The sequence below is a fragment of the Ovis aries genome, chromosome 2 (assembly GCF_016772045.2).
Source record: "Ovis aries strain OAR_USU_Benz2616 breed Rambouillet chromosome 2, ARS-UI_Ramb_v3.0, whole genome shotgun sequence".
NCBI lineage: Eukaryota > Metazoa > Chordata > Mammalia > Artiodactyla > Bovidae > Ovis > Ovis aries.
Genome location: NC_056055.1, coordinates 67,830,058 through 67,848,326, shown reverse-complemented (window position 1 = coordinate 67,848,326; position 18,269 = coordinate 67,830,058). Strand labels below are relative to the sequence as shown.

Sequence of the window (18,269 nt, the reverse complement as noted above, 5' to 3'; positions counted from 1 at the left end):
AGGCAGATTCTTTACCAGCTGAGCTGCCAGGGAAGCCCAAGAGTACTGGAGTGGGTAGCCTATCCCTTCTCCAGGGGATCTTCCTGGCCCAGGAATCGAACTGGGGTCTCCTGCATTGCAGGCAGATTCTTTACCAACTGAGCTATGATATTATTCTAAATGACAACCAAACATGTATGTCAAAGATGCATATAAGCATTGCCAAATATCAGTGGTACATTTAGGGTTTTGACAGACTAGCTAACCACCTGCATTTCAAGTTTCACTGACATAAACTCATCCAAGAATCCATGTGTACCATGGGTCAGCACACTACAGCTCATGAGAAAAAGCCGGCCCCATGCTTCTTTTTTTTTTTTTTTTTTTTAATAAAGTTTAATCGTAACAGCCACGTCTATTCACTTACATATTGTTTAGGGTTCCTTTTCCACTACAACAGTAGAGTTGAGTAGTTGTAACAAAGACTCTAAAAGGTTTGCCAACCCTTGATCTATACCTGTTTTTTTCCATACAAGGTTTTATGTAGATGCGGATAGAATACAAAGCTACCGGAATATTCTTCTCAGGATTAAATGAGAGGTGTGACTGTTGCTGGTAAAGCTGATAATACAAGGTCCCTTCAAGTCAAAACTTTTCAAATATTTATTCAATATTTGTGTAGTGGGGATGTGGGAAAGATAATTTCCTATCAATAAGGATTATATACCTCTTCCTTTAATTCAAAAGTGAAACATTTGTTGCATGCACTGAATATTACATAACATTTTAACTTATTTGAAATTGTCTTGTAAACATAATTTTTCAGTGTGCTAATAACTTCTTTAGAAGTTTAGCATTTAGGTGATGAATGACGATATCACACTTTCCCAGTAAATGACACCCTGGAATATGTTCTTTGGTTTTGGAATTTAAGCTGTCTTCAGCTACTCACTTTTAAAGACTGGCTGTTAGCTTGTTCGCCTCAAAAGATGGTGCAGCCTTGTGTTCCAGAAGGCAGCTCAGGGGTACCTGTCATAGATGTGTTCAGCAGAAGGAGGCTGGCACCTTCAGGGAGTGTGTCTTTTGTTTCATTATGTTGGTTTTGTTTTTCCTTCAGGAGAATGGAAAAACACTGTCACTGTCTGATTTGGCGAGAGAGAGAACCAATTTCTATTACCTAGGTTAAATAGTTGTATGTGAAAACTAAGCAATCTCCACGTTGCCTGACTTGGCAGAGGCAATTAGTAATGCTTAATGCTGCTTCTGCATACCCTGCAGTACACAGGTTCACTTTGAAGACTGGGTACCACCACTAGTTTGTTACTGGACTGTGGTGTCACTGGTCCAATTGTATTACACTTAAGTTTTCTTTGTCTCAGTATCACCATCTGTATATAAGGATAAAGTCACTTATCCTGCCTCGTGGGAGGTGTGATGGTTAAGTTGATGTGTCAACTTGACTGGCTAAGAGATGCCCAGATAGCTGATAAGACATTTTTTCTGGGTGTGTCTGTGAGGGTATTTCTAGAAGAAATTAGCATTTGAGTCAGTAGACTGAGTAAAACAAGATCACCTCACAGTTTGGGTGGGCATCACCCTGAATAGAACAAAAAGGTGGCAAAAGGGCTGATTCACTCCCTACTTGAGATGGGACATCTCCTGCTGATGCTGAAAGCTCAGCTTCTCGGTACACTGGGGGTGAATTACAACTTGAAGACAGAGTTTTGGGTGAAGTAGAAAAGGATAGCTTGATTGCTTTGCCAGGCAAAGGGGGACACAGTGGGCAAATGCCCTTAAACCATGTGTCCCCACTTGGGGAGGATAGTGAGAAGTTTTATAGTAGTTGTTCAAAGAGGGTGTGATCAGTCCGTGGACATTCTTCTGACGGGTTGGTGGTGAAGTAAGTGGGAGTCTGCCTTCAGGTCTAACTGGTCTGGGGTCTTCGTGCTTGTGGGCAGCATACCACGATTAATCATTAACTCCTTCCACCTGGAGGGGGCTTCAGTATCTGCAGAATAGCTCAAAGATATTTTTGTGTGTATCCACTGATGGGAAAACAGGACTTTGCCCCAAGGCTGCTCTTGACTGTTTCTCCCTGGCCTCACATCCCCTCCGTTCCCTAGTTAACTACTTGAATCTGCCCATTGGAACTCAGGGAAGGTCAGGGAGACTGAACGAAGGCTGTTTCTTATAATCAAAGAAATGGAAGACACAGAAAGGGCTTATATCCAGGAGCCCCACAGGCCCTGGACATTATCACTGCCCTGGAACATCAGTGTTGCTGATTCTTGGGCCTTCAGGCTTAGACTGGGACTTATACCATTGGCTTCCCTGACTCTCAGACCTTTGGGTTTGGATTAGAATTACACTACCAGCTTTCCTGGGCCGCCAGCTCACATGTGGCAGATCGTTGGACTTCTTAGCCTCCATGACCACATGAGCTAACCCCTTATAATAAATCTGTCACCCAGGAGTTGCTGACCCACTCGTTTTGCCAAGAGGCCACTAACTAACAATTACAGTTTGAAATCAAGGAAGCTCACCATATATAAAATGTTGCCTCTACATACATAAGATGTTGCCTCTAAAACATCAAAGCTCTGGGCCTCAGCTCCGAAACTGGACCTCTTAAGAGTCCTGGAGATACTAAATCAATTTCACCCCGTTGCTGAGCATCAGATCTCTCCACTCGGTGCCACTCAAAATAGTGCTTGGTTATCAGGCTCTGATACCACACATGCAAAGTAGAGTGTTCATGGTACATACAAATGAGAACCCCTAAATGGCTAATCAAATTCAGCCCACCTGATCCTGCAGCATGATTAGGGATGGGGGGAGCATGGGGGTGGGGAGATAATTGGGGTATTTGGGGAGGTTGTACTCTGAAACCTTCAATAGGATCCTGAAAAGGAAGACTAACCGAGGAACATCAAGTTGAAATTAAGGCCAGCCTAATTGCTGCTGACTGTTCCACTGCCTTGGTATAGATCTAATCTCCTCCTCTTGTTTGTTCCTGACTAACTTAGGTCATTACTTTCCCTCCCTAGGCTCTGACTTCCTTATCTGCTAAATGGGAAATTCCAGATGCTGGCTACTGCTTCCTCAAGCTTCAGCATTGTAACCCTAAACATTTACTGCCATTGAGAAATAACATACTTTTGGACTGAAGACAAGCACTAATTAAGTTCAGTTAAACTGAACACTGAACCCACCTCCGAAGAGTAAATATCAAAATCCCAGAGCTGATCCATAATAAACTCTAACTGCTTCTTGATGAAATAAGGGAGAAAAGAACAAGATAGAGAAAGTACTATTTTTTATTTGAAGTTTCTTCCTCCTTTGGTGAGGTGAACAAACCCTTTCTTTAGTAACTTGATAAGGTAGAACTGTATGTTGGCTGACTTATTTAGGTTCTTACTTGGCAAAATAAAATTGGAGATCCTACGTAGGCCTCAAGATTTTTTAAAGATTTTTTTCTTAATATATTAATTTTATTGAAATATAGTTGACTTACAATGTTTCAGGTGAACAACAAGATGATTCAGTTATACATATACACATATATTATTTTTGAAATTATTTTCCATTATAGGTCATTATAAATATTGACTATCGTTTCCTGTGCTATACAGTAAAACTTTGTTGCATGTTTCATATCTATTTTTTAAAATTAGAAACTAACATTCTGTTCATACTAAGTCAGACAACTAAAAATATATGACATTTTGGTCTCCAGATTTTTACTGTTGAAATTTTACCAGCTCATGGGATCCAAACATCTCGAATCACTGCTGAAAACATCGTAGCTGAAATTTCCAAAGCCTCAATTTTATGCTGAGATAGGAAACTGGGGTCTTTTAAAAATGGGTTGAAGAGACCTAAGTCTTAAATTGTGAAGAAGTCTTCTCTTCGGCAGACTTCAATTTTGCTGAGTCTAGATGCCTGACCGGCTCCTGATGGCTGCCACCGGCTCAGGCCTGGAAAGCCCGCAGGGGTCTTTGGTGGAGCTCTCCCACTGGCCAGGGGACGAATGCTGGTTGCAGTTGTGTTTGCTGCCTTGGCTCAGCGTTTCCTGCATGTGCAGAGGTGTCTCTGTGCTGGACATCAGTGGACTAGCATGTACTGGTACTCCGTAGGTCCTGTAGGTACCCTGTAGGTCCCCCATAGGTCTGCTGGCTGATCCTCGCTGCACCTGCTGTGTGGTGTGGCTCTTGTGCCCTGTACCTCCTGACAACCTCCAGCTGGGGCCAACAGTCCAGTAATTTGCATTTCTTTCAGTAGAGCTTCATTCATGTCAGGTTGCTATTTGTTATTCACTGGAGCAGCTTACTAAGCAGAAGGGTTACTGAATCTTTCTGCTGTGTGGTACCCAGCGTGCAGAGCTTTGTTTTGGGCTTATGGCTTTTATCCCCAGCTTAAAAAAAATAATTAATGTTGTAAATGGTAATACATAGAAGGGTTAATACTCAGGATGCTTTTAAAAGAAATACTGTGAATAGTGCCCCTTTCATTCCTGTCCCTTTTGTACCCAGTGTCTAGCTCTACTGACCCCTGTTACTAGGGATCTGTACATCCTTCAGGGGTTTTTCTATGCAGATACATACCAAAAATATAGTTTTTTGGTTTTGTATACAGGTGTTGGAATGCTGTACACAGTATTTTGTATCAACCTTCTTTCACTTAATTTGTCTCAGATCTTACCATGTCAGTGCATTTTGGTCTCTAAGTCACGTCCAACTCTTTGTGACCTCATGGACTGCAGCATGCCAGGCTCACCTGTCCTTCACTCTCAGAATCTGCTCAAATTCCTGTCCATTGAGTCTGTGATGCTATCTTACCATCTCATCCTCTGTTCCCTCCTCCTCCTGTCCTCAGTCTTTCCCAGCATCAGAGTCTTTTCCAGTGAATCTACTCTTCACATCAGATGGCCACAGTACTGGAGCTTCAGCTTTGGCATCAGTCCTTCCAATGACTATTCAGGGTTGCTTTAGTGTAGGATTGACTGATTTGATCTCCTTGCTGTCTCAGGGACTCTCAAGAGTCTTCTCCAACACCACAGTTTGAAAGCATCAATTCTTTGATGCTCAGCCACCTTTATGGTCCAACTGTCACATCCATACATGGCTACTAGAAAAACCACAGCTTTGACTTTATGAACCTTTGTCCACAAAGTGACTTCTATGCTTTTTAATTAAGCTATCTAGGTTTGTCACAGCTTTCCTTTCAAGGAGTAAGTGTCTTTTAATTTCATGGCTGCAGTCACTGTCTGCAGTGATTTTGGAGCCCAGGAAAATAAAATCTGTTACTGCTTCCATTTTTTCCCCATCTATTTGCCATGAAGTGATGGAACCAGATGCCACGATCTTAGTTTTTTGAATGTTGAGTTTTAAGCCAGCTTTTTAACTCTCCTCTTTCACCCTCATCAAAATGCACTTTAGTTCCTCTTCACTTTCGGCCATTAGAGTGGTATTATCTGCATAACTGAGGTTACATAAGCTTCCTCATTCTTTTGTAATAATTGCATAATATTCCATTGTGTGACTGAACCTTAATTGACTGCTTCCCTTCTGAGAGACATCTAAGTTGCTTCAATCTTTCATCCTTATAAACAGTGCCACAATGAATAACCAGGTACACATATGTCATTTTATACGAACACTAGTTTAGCATATAGTAATGCATTTGCTAAATCAAGAGTTATATATATACATTTGTAATTTTGACAGTTGTAAAAAATGTCCTCCAAAGAAAAAGTATCAATTTACTTTCCCACTAGTAGTGTCTCAGGGTGCTAGTCTCCCTTGAGCTATGGCAAAGTTTTAAATGTTTACTTATCTGAGAGAGAAAATGATCTCTTGGTGACAGTTAATTTGCATGTATTCTATGACAAATGAGGTTGAACATCTTTCCATATGTGTAAGTCATTTGTACTTCCATTTCTGTGAACCACCTGATTTTAACTTTGGCTATTTAAAAAAATATTAATATATAACTTTTTTGGTCTTTGCTATATCTTAGAGCTCTTTATATTGGGAGGTTAGCTTTTTGTGAAATGAGTTGCACATGTTGGGGTAGCCAAAAAGTTCATTTGCGTTTTTCAGCGCAATGCTATGGAAAAACCCAAGTGGACTTTTTAGCTAACCCAGTATTTTCTCATTTTGTCACTTTTTCTTTTTCCTGATTTTTAAAATAAACAAACGAAAAAAACATTTAGCCACCTCATTCTTCATGTGACATGTTCAACTCTGGGCTATCTCTTGTTTCCATGCAACTTCAATTATCCAAACTCACTGAGGGCTCCACATGTGCTGGGGCATGGCCTTTCTTTCACATTTTCACCCACTCTGCCATGTCATTTCTAGAGGCTTGGTACTAGGTCTCAGCACAGCTTGTCAGTGGCAGAGATGGAATTTGAACGCAAGTCTCCCTAACTACAGGGAGTTAGGAGCATCTCAGCTCCCACATAGGGGGTCCAGTGTGATTTGAGAGAATGCAAAATCTTAATATTTGTCAAAGGAAAGCAGAATTCATGAACTATAATCTACTAGGAGAAAAACAAATGAAAAGTGGTCTTGTATTATGATTCACTATTAGGGAACATTCCTCTCCATTCAGGCAAGTGGAGAAGTTCAAGATTGTATAACCTCAGCAGTTAATTATTAATATCTGTTAATTATGCTGTGAAGAAATTACCACTTCCTGTAATGCCTCTGTTAAGTATATCCTTGTTCTCTGTTCATTGTCTCCATTATACAAATGTAATTTATTGATGACTCCATACAGGCAAGCCTCTATCATAGTTGATCCATACCTTTCTTTATATCTTAATGTGGCCCAAAGCTAGCTATTAATAGATTCAATTTATTTTTTTCATTTTTAGTGATGTAATGGCTTTTTATACCAGCCGTCAGGGGTCAGGGTGGATATGTAAAGAAATAAAGGTTCCCTTTCTTTAACTAGAGATGTTCTCTGTATGTGTGTGTGCACACATGTGTCTGCCTATCTCGTCTCCAGGGAAACCTAACACTATCCTTTTCACACCTTTTCTGAATGAAGCACAGTAGTCAGGGGGATGTGACTCCAAGGAAAGCTGTTGTAATTAGTGGTAGATTCAGGGAAAGGTGAACAACTCAAGAAGCTCTGAGTAAAATGATAGTGATATATACTGTATCCTCTCTGATAAAATATTGGGTCCCCAACTTCATGGGAATAAATCATTTAAAGAATAATTCCATGTAAGTGGAACGAGTGTTTTATTTTACTCTTAAATGTTGAAGGTGATCTGTATTAGAATGAATTATTTTGAATGCATGAGATAGAAAGGAGATAAGAGTGGGAGAAAATAAAAAATTGGCAACACTCTTGGCCCACTGAAAGTAGCCTGCTTCAAATTATTATTACTTGCTTGCAACAGTGAGAAAAGATGTCAGAGGTCTCTATGAGCCTCTTTGCTCTTAATCTCTTATTTCTACACAGCCCATGTTTTCAAGTTATAATTATGTAAGTTCCGAAATCATTCCTTTTGGCGGTCCCATAAGACATAACTGAGTGCATGTCTCATAAATCCCAAAATATGGGATGAGGAAATGTTTGGACACCATGCCTGGGTATCATACAAGCATTATGAATATTCAACTGTGCTTGCTTAGGGCAACAATAGCCATTTCAGTGAGCAGATATTCTGGTCATATGTGACTTCTTCTCCCAAGCAGCCTCCATTCCTGTGTCACTCCCGTCCTGTATGTGCCTTGCTGCTGCCTGAGTGCAGCCCTGGCCTTCCCAGAAAAGATTGGTTGTTATACGATGGCCCCTAACAACACAAGCCTACTACTTCTTTTGGAAGTCACCAAAAGAAACAGTCATCTGTAGCCATGCAGGGGGAAAACTGGCCACACGATATATTGAACAGGTCATTTCCTAAATAGTTTTTAAGGATGATTTTGGACTATGTAGTTTTTTTTTTTTCCTTTTATGTTGTCTTTAGAACCTAAGCTTCATCTAAGAATCAAGTTTACTGAGTTAGCATTATCTTAAACTCATTTTTTCATTCAAAAAATACTTATTGTCTACCATGTGTCAGGTACTGATGGAAAAAATCTGACAGACCTCAGCAAACTTAAATTGTAGTAGATTCTAAGTACTTGTTGTATGCTGAAAGCCTTTTTATTTGCACAATGTATTTGTGTAATATCCATGAAAGACCGGCCTCAGTGTCACACCTAGAATGTGTTGAAAAAGGATTCTGAACCTCTAAATAAAAAAATTTTTTGCAATAAAAAATTAGGTAATGTCATGTGAAATATATTGCTGTATGTAGTCAAAGGATAAAATGGATGGTAAAATCATAAAAATTCAGAGTAGTGGATGTCTCTAAGGAGAAGGATGAGTATATGATCCATAAAAGTACTAAAGGCAATTGAACTACATGAATAATATTTTATTTCTTAAGCAACAGTTTAGGTGCATGAGTATTTGCTGATCTCCTTATACGTTATGCTTGTCATAGATTTTGTACAAAAATTTTCAAAGATGAACCCAGAAGAGGAAAAAAATCATGATATGTATGGGAATAGAAAATAGGTTTTAAAATCCCTAAATATTTAAGGTCTTTTCCCTGTAACTGTGGATATAAGAAAGAGTTTAGATTCAACACCCATCTATTTCCACTGTGTTGATTCTTTGTTGGTGAGACATTTTCTAAGTTATTTTATTTATTCCTAGTTTAAAATGTTTATGCAATATTCAAAATCCATGGCTAAAAAAATGCATTTTTGAAATTGCTCCAAACACTGGATCTTATACCTAAAGCATTACAGCAGTGGTTTCATTGGAGAGAATGGAGTGATTTTCCCAGAAAGGAGACACAGGGGGATGAAGAATTTTCAGGCTGACGACACATTGTGACTGGCAGGGGACGTGAGCTTGGAGTGGCCCTTGCTGCATTAGCAGCTGTTTTTCCCTGATGGCCGTTGGCCTTTGTGACACTAGCTTAGAGAGACTCAGTATCAAGGGATGTTTTACTAGAGGGGAAATTGGTATGGGATTAATAGAGCTAGAATTTGAAGTCAAAATTGTCTTTGCTGATGTTCTTTCTCTCTCTCTCTCTCTCTCGTTTTTTTTGTTTGTTTGTTTGTTTGTTTGTTTAACATTTTAACTGCAGTGAAGGGAGCAATCTGACTCCAGCACATCACTACCCAGACTTCAGATTTAAGACGTATGCTCCACTAGCATTCCGATATTTCAGAGAACTTTTTGGTATCAAGCCTGATGATTACTTGGTAAGGACTTATCATTTTCCTTCCTTCTCCAGAAATGTGTGACGTCAACATTTGTCTCCTGGCAATAGCAACAAGTGTCTCATAGCAACAGCAACAAATGGCCTGGGTCTCTTACTTTACAAAACTCTGGAGCATAGCAAAAGGATCAAGTTTTATAACGATTATAAATTTAGCTTCAGGAAATGTGGTTTGACTCTAAGTTTTACCTGATAGCTATAGAATCTACTGCGGTAATTGATATTTAAATAAGTGGAATTCAGTTGCTACTTTAGATAATTCTTCTAAGAGATATGATTAGCTATAAATACTCCTGTGAGTTTTGCTGATCGGGTTCTCTTTGAAAGTCTTCCTATTTTAATTGCCTTATTTGTACCATTCATCTCAAACCTGCCACGGCCCATGGCCATGTTTACCTTGACCAACAATTTGAATATGATTTTAGAGAAGCTGGATAGTTTTGTCCTAAACAGCTCTTCATGTGGGCTCTTTCTGAAGGTATTTTTTATTTGGTATGAGGGCATGTTTTATCCTTAAGTCTGTCTTTTCTCCCTGTCTGCCTTTTGGCACACAGCCAGTACAAACACAGCAGGCTTTTTGTGAGAAAGTCTGATGTGACCTCAGAGTTTTACCTTATTCCTGTTCAAGAAGCCAAGAAGTTTCTTTCTGTTTCAAGAGAAAAATGGTTTATCTTATAATTTGATCACTGTTAACACCCTGGGGCTCTTGAAAATTGGTTTTCAAGAAGCTTTAGGAAGGATACCATCAAGTATTTATTGTTCATTCCATTCTGAATGATCTTAGTAAGACTTGAGCCAGACCTGAGAATAATCCTTCGCAGAAGAAGTACAGCAACATGTGTTACTTAATAACAGAGAATATTTAAAGTCTGTTTTATAGTTTGAATATTGTACAAATGATTAAATTCAAAGCTGATTCTGTTCTGAGCTGATAAAACCCATGAATGACCCTCTCCCTCAGTTGAGCGCTATGGAAAACTTCTTCCTGATGAATGAAAGAGTATACTGGTTGCTCAAGGAAGTAATAGTAAGTCTTCACAGAGCATGAGAACTGTGTAGAACTGTGGGCATCCTGCTGCCTTAAATGTGCACTCATACGACTCACATTTGGGTTTCCCTGGTAGCTCAGCTGGTAAAGAATCCACTTGCAATGAAGGAGACCCCGGTTCAATCCCTGGGTTGGGAGGATCTGCTGGAGAAGGGATAGGCTACCCACTCCAGTACTCTTGGGCTTTCCTGGTGGCTCAGTTGGTAAAGAATCTACCTGCAGTGTGGGAGACCTGGGCTCGATCTCTGGATTGGGAGGATCCCTGGAGAAGGGAACGGCTACCCACTCCAGTATTCTGGCCTGGAGAATTCCCTGAGCTGTATAGTCCATGGAGTCGCAAAGAGTCAGACACAACTGAGTGACTTTCACACACAACTCAACATCAAAAATAAATAAACAACCTGATTTAAAAATAAGCAGAGGCTGTGAATAGACATTTCCCCCCCAAAAGGCATATAGATGGCCAACAGGTACGTGAAAAGATGCTTAGTATCACTAGTAACAGAGGGATGCAAATCAAAACCACACAAGCTGTCACTTCACATCTGTCAGATGGCTGTGCCGCTCTCTGCTTCCCCACACCCCACACCTCTACCTCTCCACACCCCGCTGGTGGAGAGATTAGGTGCTTCCACAGCAATGTCAACCCTGCCCTGTTAACCGCACAAGTACATGAACACAGGCATTTGCAGGATGTGGGGCAGGATTTACATTAGGGAAGATCCTTTAGTTTCTGGCCATTTGGTAGTTACTGAGGGTCACTGTTATTCAGGAAACATGTTTGGAGAACCCAATGAGGTCTTGATACTGTGTTATTGAAAACAAGATTGATGATAGCTCATCTTCTGCCATATGTTACAAGTTAATGGATTCTCTCTTTCTGACTTACCTGGAGCTTCTGCCAATCAAGGTGATGCCCCAGACTTGCATTTCATAACACAGATTCAATCATTGTAATGAGTTGGCTGTCTACCCTGACAGGTCTCCGTTTAGTGGGCCAATGGCCATCAACTTGCAGGCTAGGAAGCCCATTCTTTAGTCAGTCTGCCTCACAGGATTTCTTTCCTTGGGAAGGCCTTTCTCTAAGCAACAAGTCACACAGCTTATACAGTTTCCTAATGAGCCTTTAAGCTGGAAAAATTACCTTCATAATGGGGTCAGAATGTTTACAAAGGAGCAGGAGGCTATGCTGATGGCTTCTCAAAGCAGAAGTCCTCCTTCATGTACCTGGCAGAAAGTTGTTAATTGATTATTGGGTACTTTGAACAGCAACTGTAACTAAAACACTTTGCTAATAATTATGGAGAGATTCAAAAAAATTATGAGTCATGACACTCAAAGAACTTAGAATCCAATTGGGATGATGATTGGTGTGGGAAAACCACCTCTTCTACCAGGCAGTAAATAAAAAGAGGAAGAGAAACAATAAATGCTCGAAGATTTCAAAGGAGGGAGAAATTGCTCTCTCTTGGGTCGATGATTAGGAAGGCTTCTTATGGGTATGGCATGGTTTAACCATGACCTAGAAATTACAGTTAAATTTGAGTAGGTGGGGGAAAAGGGAAAGATGTTGGAATGGCATGTAAGGATGAGGAGCAGTGTTAGGACTATGAGACCAGATATGCAAGTGCATTAGATAGGACTTTGAATGGTATAGCAGGAAAGGAAGTGCATTAGATAGGACTTTGAATGGTATAGCAGGAAAGGAAGGTTTTGATCAAGAATATTAGAAAGATCAGTTCAGTTCAGTTGCTCATTCGTGTCCAACTCTTTGCGACCCTGTGGTCTGCAGCATACCAGGCCCCCTGTCCATCACCAACTCCCAGAGTTTATTCAAACTCATGTCCATTGAGTTGGTGATGCCATCCAGCCATCTCATCCTCTGTCGTCCCCTTCTCCTCCTGCCTTCGATCTTTCCCAGCATCAGGGTCTTTTCCAATGAGTCAGTCTTCGCATCAGGTGGCCAAAGTACTGGAGTTTCAAAGTATTAGAGTTGTATCTTCAGGTTAGCCCTTAGAAAGACAGGGACAAATAATTCGAATAACCAGTTATTTTTTTTTAATTCTAGGAAATTAGTGAAATGTAAAGACTCACTAGATGTTTGATTACATGGAAGATATTTTTTGTAAAGGGATGGGATAAGGGTATTGTGGTTCTCTTTTATAAGAGGAATCCCCATCCTTTAGAGACAAATAGTAGCTTACCTGGTAAAGAATCCACCTGCAATGCAGGAGACCCCAGCTCAATTCCTGGGTTGGGAAGATCCACTGGAGAAGAGATGGGCTACCCACTCCAATATTCTTGGGCTCCCCTGGTGGCTCAGCTGGTAAAGAATCTGCCTGCAGTGCAGGAGACCTGGGTTCAATACTTGGGTTGGAAAGATCCCCTGGAGAAGGGAAGGGCTACCCACTCCAGTATTCTGGCCTGGAAAATTCCATGGACTGTATAGTCCATGGGGTCACAAAGAGTCGGACACAACTGAACAACAGTAAAATATTTATTGGAGAAATGATTTAATGTCTGTGATTTGCTTTAAAGAATCTGAAGAAAGCAGGCAGGGGAAGGATTAAGGATATAAAGAGACAAGATAGGCTATGAGCTGATAGCTGTGAAACCGGAAGATAGACACATGAATGTTAATTGCACAGTTCTCTACTTTTATGTATATTTGAAATTTTTGTGATAAAAAGCTGGGGGTGGGGTGTGGCGCAGATAAAACCGGGCAGGTTAATGTGCTTTTGTTTGATTGCATTCCACCTTCCTTGTTAATTGTACACGCAGTTCCATAACCGGACCCATCTCTGGGAACTGCAGAAGACAGAACAAGGGCCATGGGCCTCTAACTACGTGGCTACCTTGTCCCCAGTGGCAGGACCTCCCCCTGCCCAGGCTCAGGCAGCTCCCCTTATTGGTCTTGGAGCTCCTGGAGGCTCACCTCCAAAGCACTGTATCTGAGGACCCTACCCAGTGATCTGGAGTGTGATAGATGAAGAAGGGGTCTTTTGCCTGAGGCATTATACTTCAGAGAGTCAGATAGAACCTCAGAGACTTTTTAGCCCAACTCTTCACTGTAGATGAGGAATCTGACACTGGTGAAGGGAAGTGCCCAAGGTTACCCATGCTGAGGGGTGGAGGCACAGCCCAAGCCAGAACCATAGTCTCACATGCTTCCAACCACTGAGTCTTAGACCTGTTATTGCTGCTGCTGCTAAGTCGCCTCAGTTGTGTCCGACTCTCCGTGACCCCATAGATGGCAGCCCACCAGGCTCCTCCGTCTCTGGGATTCTCCAGGCAAAACACTGCAGTGGGTTGCCATTTCCTTCTCCAATGCATGAAAGTGAAAAGTGAAAGGGAAGTCACTCAGTCGTGTCTGACTCTTAGCAACCCCATGGACTGTAGCCTACCAGGCTCCTCCATCCATGGGATTTTCCATGCAAGAGTACTGGAGTGGGGTGCCATTGCCTTCTCCAGACCTGTCATTAGATGGTAGGAATTCCCTGGACTCCGGTTCAATCCTTGGTTGGGGAACTGAGATTCCACAAACTGCACAGCACGGCCCCCACAAAAAACCCAAAAGGTATGGTCTCAAGGTGGTCACTCCCTAGCCACCAAACTGTGAACTGTGGTTATCCATTCTGAAAAATGAGACAAAGAGGTCAAATACACCTAACAAAGCATATTTTGGAATGGTTAAGCCCAAAAAACAGAAGAATGAAATAAGATGTCCCTTGAAACACCACGTGAAGGAGAAAAAAGGATAAGGCATACATCACAAATACATCCTGGCATCCATCAAACTAGGGCTATCTAAACCCAAATTTGTGAAGATATACTGATCTAAACCGAAGGGGAAAGGCGAAGATGTAGGGATTGGTCACTATAGATAGATTTGATATCAGATCCCTGTGATATGTGTGTATTTCTGCTTAGTCTTACGCTGTTGCATCTGGATTTCAGCCTGAATTACTCTGATTACATTCTCAGTACTATTAAAATTCACCAAGTGCGTGCTGATTACAAATTCATGTTGAAACGTGCACAATTGGATGTGAGACTGCGTGGTGAGCGTGCATCCACATATACTACAAAGCAACGCAAATGCTCCTTCTTCCTTATTTGTTCCTAAATAAAGACCTCCCAGGGGAAGGGGCCCCAGAGCATTTTTGCCCCATTTCTGCTTAGGCAGCAAGCCTTTGGTTAATTTCCTTCTTTTCCAGGTGCCTGGGTATTCCCAAGTCCAGGGTGATTTAGGTTTATTGACACCCATAAGAAAGAGAGCAGGGTAAATAATTAAACACCATTGAGGGGAAGAAGTGGCAGCAAAAATGATCTCCACCTCACTGTGCAAGTTTACAGCGTTGATTTGCCTTGGCAGAGCCCAGCTGGACTGTGCTTTGCATTCTTTCCAGGGTACATAAGGAGGCCCTGCAGGAAATAGAAGGCAGGGAATGAGCACCCTGCAACAGCTTACACAGTGCGGGTGCCAGGAAGGTGCATCAAGGTGCACACAGGGATCACAGCTAATTAAAATGTTCCCATAGCTCCTCTTTATTTGCTCTGAAAAGGCAACATTTTGAAGAGGCTAGCTTAGCAGAGAACACTAACAGAGTTCCCAGGTGAAAAGCCATAGAATCAGAGGTGATAATGGTAGAAGGGGTTCTGCATCCTAATGCCAACTTATTGTAGACTGACACTGTGCTAGAAGTGACCCCAAAATGGTTATTGAAAGAGGGCAAAACAACTGATTTCTCCATTCATATTCATCCGTAAATTGCATAATAAAGGAGTATTTGGCAGTTAGTAACCAATGAGAGTCTCCAGTTCATGTCACTGCTTCTGGAAGAATCTGAGACTTTAATTGGAAGCAGATGTTCACATCTGAATCCAGTTTTCCCTAGACAGCTCTTCCTGAATCACCCCCTAATTTCTCTATTTGCAGCCCCTAATTTCTGCATTCTTTGTTGTTTTTGTACTTTCACAACATTTACTCCTACCCACAAGAGGATTCTAGAAATGGATGCCAGAAATCCAAAACCCATGGAATAAAGAATCAAAATCCTAAGAGAGTCTGGGATCTGCCTTCATTTTTTATGAGAATGGGGTTTACACCTGTATTTTCCTGAGTCTCAGATTCGTCATTACACATATCACCCACTTTTTCTTTAAAAAAGAAAAATATTAAAAAGTTAATTTCTTTAGTTGAAGTGTAGTTACCTTGCAGTGTTGTATTGGTTTCGAGTATACTGCAAAGTGATTCAGATATATAGATATGTGTATGAATATATACTCTTTTTCAGATCCTTTTCCATTATAGATTATTATAAGATATTGAGTGGAGTCCCCTGTGCTATACAGTGGGTCCTTGTTGCTGTTTATCTATTTTATGTAGAGTAGTATGTCTTAATCCCAAACTCCTAACTTATCACCCCCCACCCATCTCTTTTCTTGCTTCACCAAGATCATCTTAGTGTATACTTTGAGTAGCCTTCTTGTCATGGGAGTTAGGCTGAAACTCTCAGTACATCCTAGGGCACTGCTGAGCATGTAGTGAAAAATGGCAACAGCAGTGCCTAAGTGGTCACTCTTGCCAGGGATTTCAAAAACATTTATTTTTAACACTCTGAGATGCTATCAAGTATATATCACCATCTTTATTTTAGAGATGAGGTTTCTAAGACTCTAAGATGCTAAATTACTCAAGGTCACGTGACTAGCCACTGGCAGAGTCATGATTTTACAAACTGTCAGTTGATTCCAAACCCAGGCCTTTCCTTCCACATGGACTCTGCCCAGAGCAGGAAAGGTTCCCTCTGCTTCCTCTTGGCTTTTACAGCATCCTATGTGGAGGCTGATGACTGTTTTTATTTTCCTTGCGTATCCTCAATTCATTCTTAAGGGCTTAGGTTGCAGTGCTGTTTAGCAGGAGAGCTTCAGGAAGCAAGGCTGGAGGAAAAAGGAGAAGGTAGGGGATGGAAGTTACCAGTGATCTTAAGAAAGGCAATGAACTCTTGCTTCTTTTTATTCCTGGAGAATTCTGTTTCCCTTACTCACAGTACTGCCAAAGCAGGATTGTTTAAAAGGTAACATCTAGACACTGCCTTTTAATCATTTTTCTCCCAGTTTCTCTGTTTCTTCTCCTCCGTCCTTCCCTTCTTCCTCATATCCTCATATCCTCTCAGATGTTTCTTTGATAAGGACTTACATATTCACAAACCCAGATAAAACACTTTGAAGGATGTTCAGCCCTGGTGATTTCAAATGCCTCCATCCTCAAAATATAGTTCCTTAAATCCCTGCTATTGCCTCTCAGCAGGGCTGGGCTGGTCTCACACATTAGCTTCCTAACCTTTTTCTCTGCCCACAGTGTTTCTATAAGTCAGTAATAGGGATTATTAACTAATAAACACTAAACTCATAAACCTAAAATTGCCTGTTCTGCTGGTTTGGAGCACTACTTGGGGAGACTGACAGCCCTTCAGTTGTTGGTAAATTTCAGTCATTTATTTGACAAAAATTTATTGAGTCCCTTCTGTGTACAAGGCACAGATCCTGAACCATATCAGAATTTAAGAGTCATGGTTTCTGCCCTCATAGAGTTTTGTAGTCTAGAGGGAACTTGGAATAAGTAAACAGGCAATTAAGGTATTTTGTGGTACTCAAATGGTAACGAATCTGCCTGCAATGCAGGAGACCTGGGTTCAATCCCTGGGTTGGGGAAATCCCCTGTAGAAGGGAATAGCAACCCACTCCAGTCTTACCTGGAGAATTCCATCGGCAGAAGGGTCTGGCGGACTGCAATCCATGAGTTGTAAAGAGTCAGACATGACTGAGCAACTAACACGTTCACATGGTGTCTTCTGTGATGAGAGCATCCAGTGCCAGGAAGCAGGTGATGTGGACCCACAGAACCAGGCAGAGTTTTCCGGAGCAAGTGCCTCCAGCCGACACTGGAGGCCAGCGTCACTACACCAGCCTCCTTACTGTGTCTTCCTTCTGTCCTCCTCCTGGGGCCTCTCAGCACAGCAGAGGGAGTGTGTGGTCCTCTGCTCCAGACCCTCCAGTGGCTTTCAGCTCCCCTAAAGAAAAGGCCACATTCCGTATATAGCCTATATATTTGTCTGTCCCACCAGACCCTTCTGGCTTCTTCCCCTTCAGCTGTCCTCTCTGCTCCCTCTGCTTCAGCCGTGGCCTCCTTGCTGTGCCGTGAACTCTCCAGGTCTCAAGATCTTAGCATTTGCCCTTCTTTCTGCCTTTAGTACGCTTTCTCCAGATATCCCCAGGCCTCTCCTCAAATGCCACCTTCCCAATAAGGCTTTTAGTGGCCACCTTGTCTCCATCGTTGGTGCTACTCCCATCCCCCTTTCCCTGTGTCCTTTCTCTCAACAGCAATTAAGCACATTCTGATGTGTAAGTTATTTACTTTTTTGTTGGCTGTTTCCTCCTACTACTATATAAGCTTCTTAAGTGCCTGGGGCAGTGCATCTATCTGCACTCAGTAGGTACTTTTTAAATGTTGAATGAACATGGATAATGCATTTCTGACATAGAACTAGAATCATATGTGATATTAACCAAATCATCCTAAGGGTTTTCATGAAGAATTAGCAAGCCAAGTGGATGATAAAATCCATATGTCAAGTGTTTAAGTGCATATATATCCTACCAAAGATAATTTGTTGTCATATAATGGTAGTCCAGTGTCTGTTGTCAAGAAAATAAGGTTTTGTTTTTTTTTTAAGGAAGTTTTTTTTTTTTTTTGGTGGTATTCAGCCAGATGAAGGTAGCATGAAGGTGGTTTCTGATAGAAGAAAATGCAGTCAATAATCAAGAGTGTGTGACACGCGTGAGAAACTGAGAGATAGTTCTCTGGAGTTAGAGGTACAATTTAAGGAGGAAAGGGATGAGAGAGAAGGTTGAAGAGCAGAGCTTTGTCATCTGTGGAGTTGA

The 18,269-nt window shown here is 41.4% G+C and overlaps 1 protein-coding gene across 13 annotated transcripts in view; it reads left to right on the top strand.

Annotated features, from left to right (window-relative positions):
- Positions 1-18,269, top strand: part of PIP5K1B (phosphatidylinositol-4-phosphate 5-kinase type 1 beta) — a 554,522-nt gene that overhangs the window by 374,960 nt on the left and 161,293 nt on the right. For all 13 annotated transcript variants that reach the window (XM_060409393.1, XM_060409390.1, XM_060409396.1 and 10 more), the window contains one exon: positions 9,140-9,257. In XM_060409393.1, the coding sequence (XP_060265376.1) occupies positions 9,140-9,257 (118 nt within the window). The remainder of the gene's footprint in view (positions 1-9,139; positions 9,258-18,269) is intronic.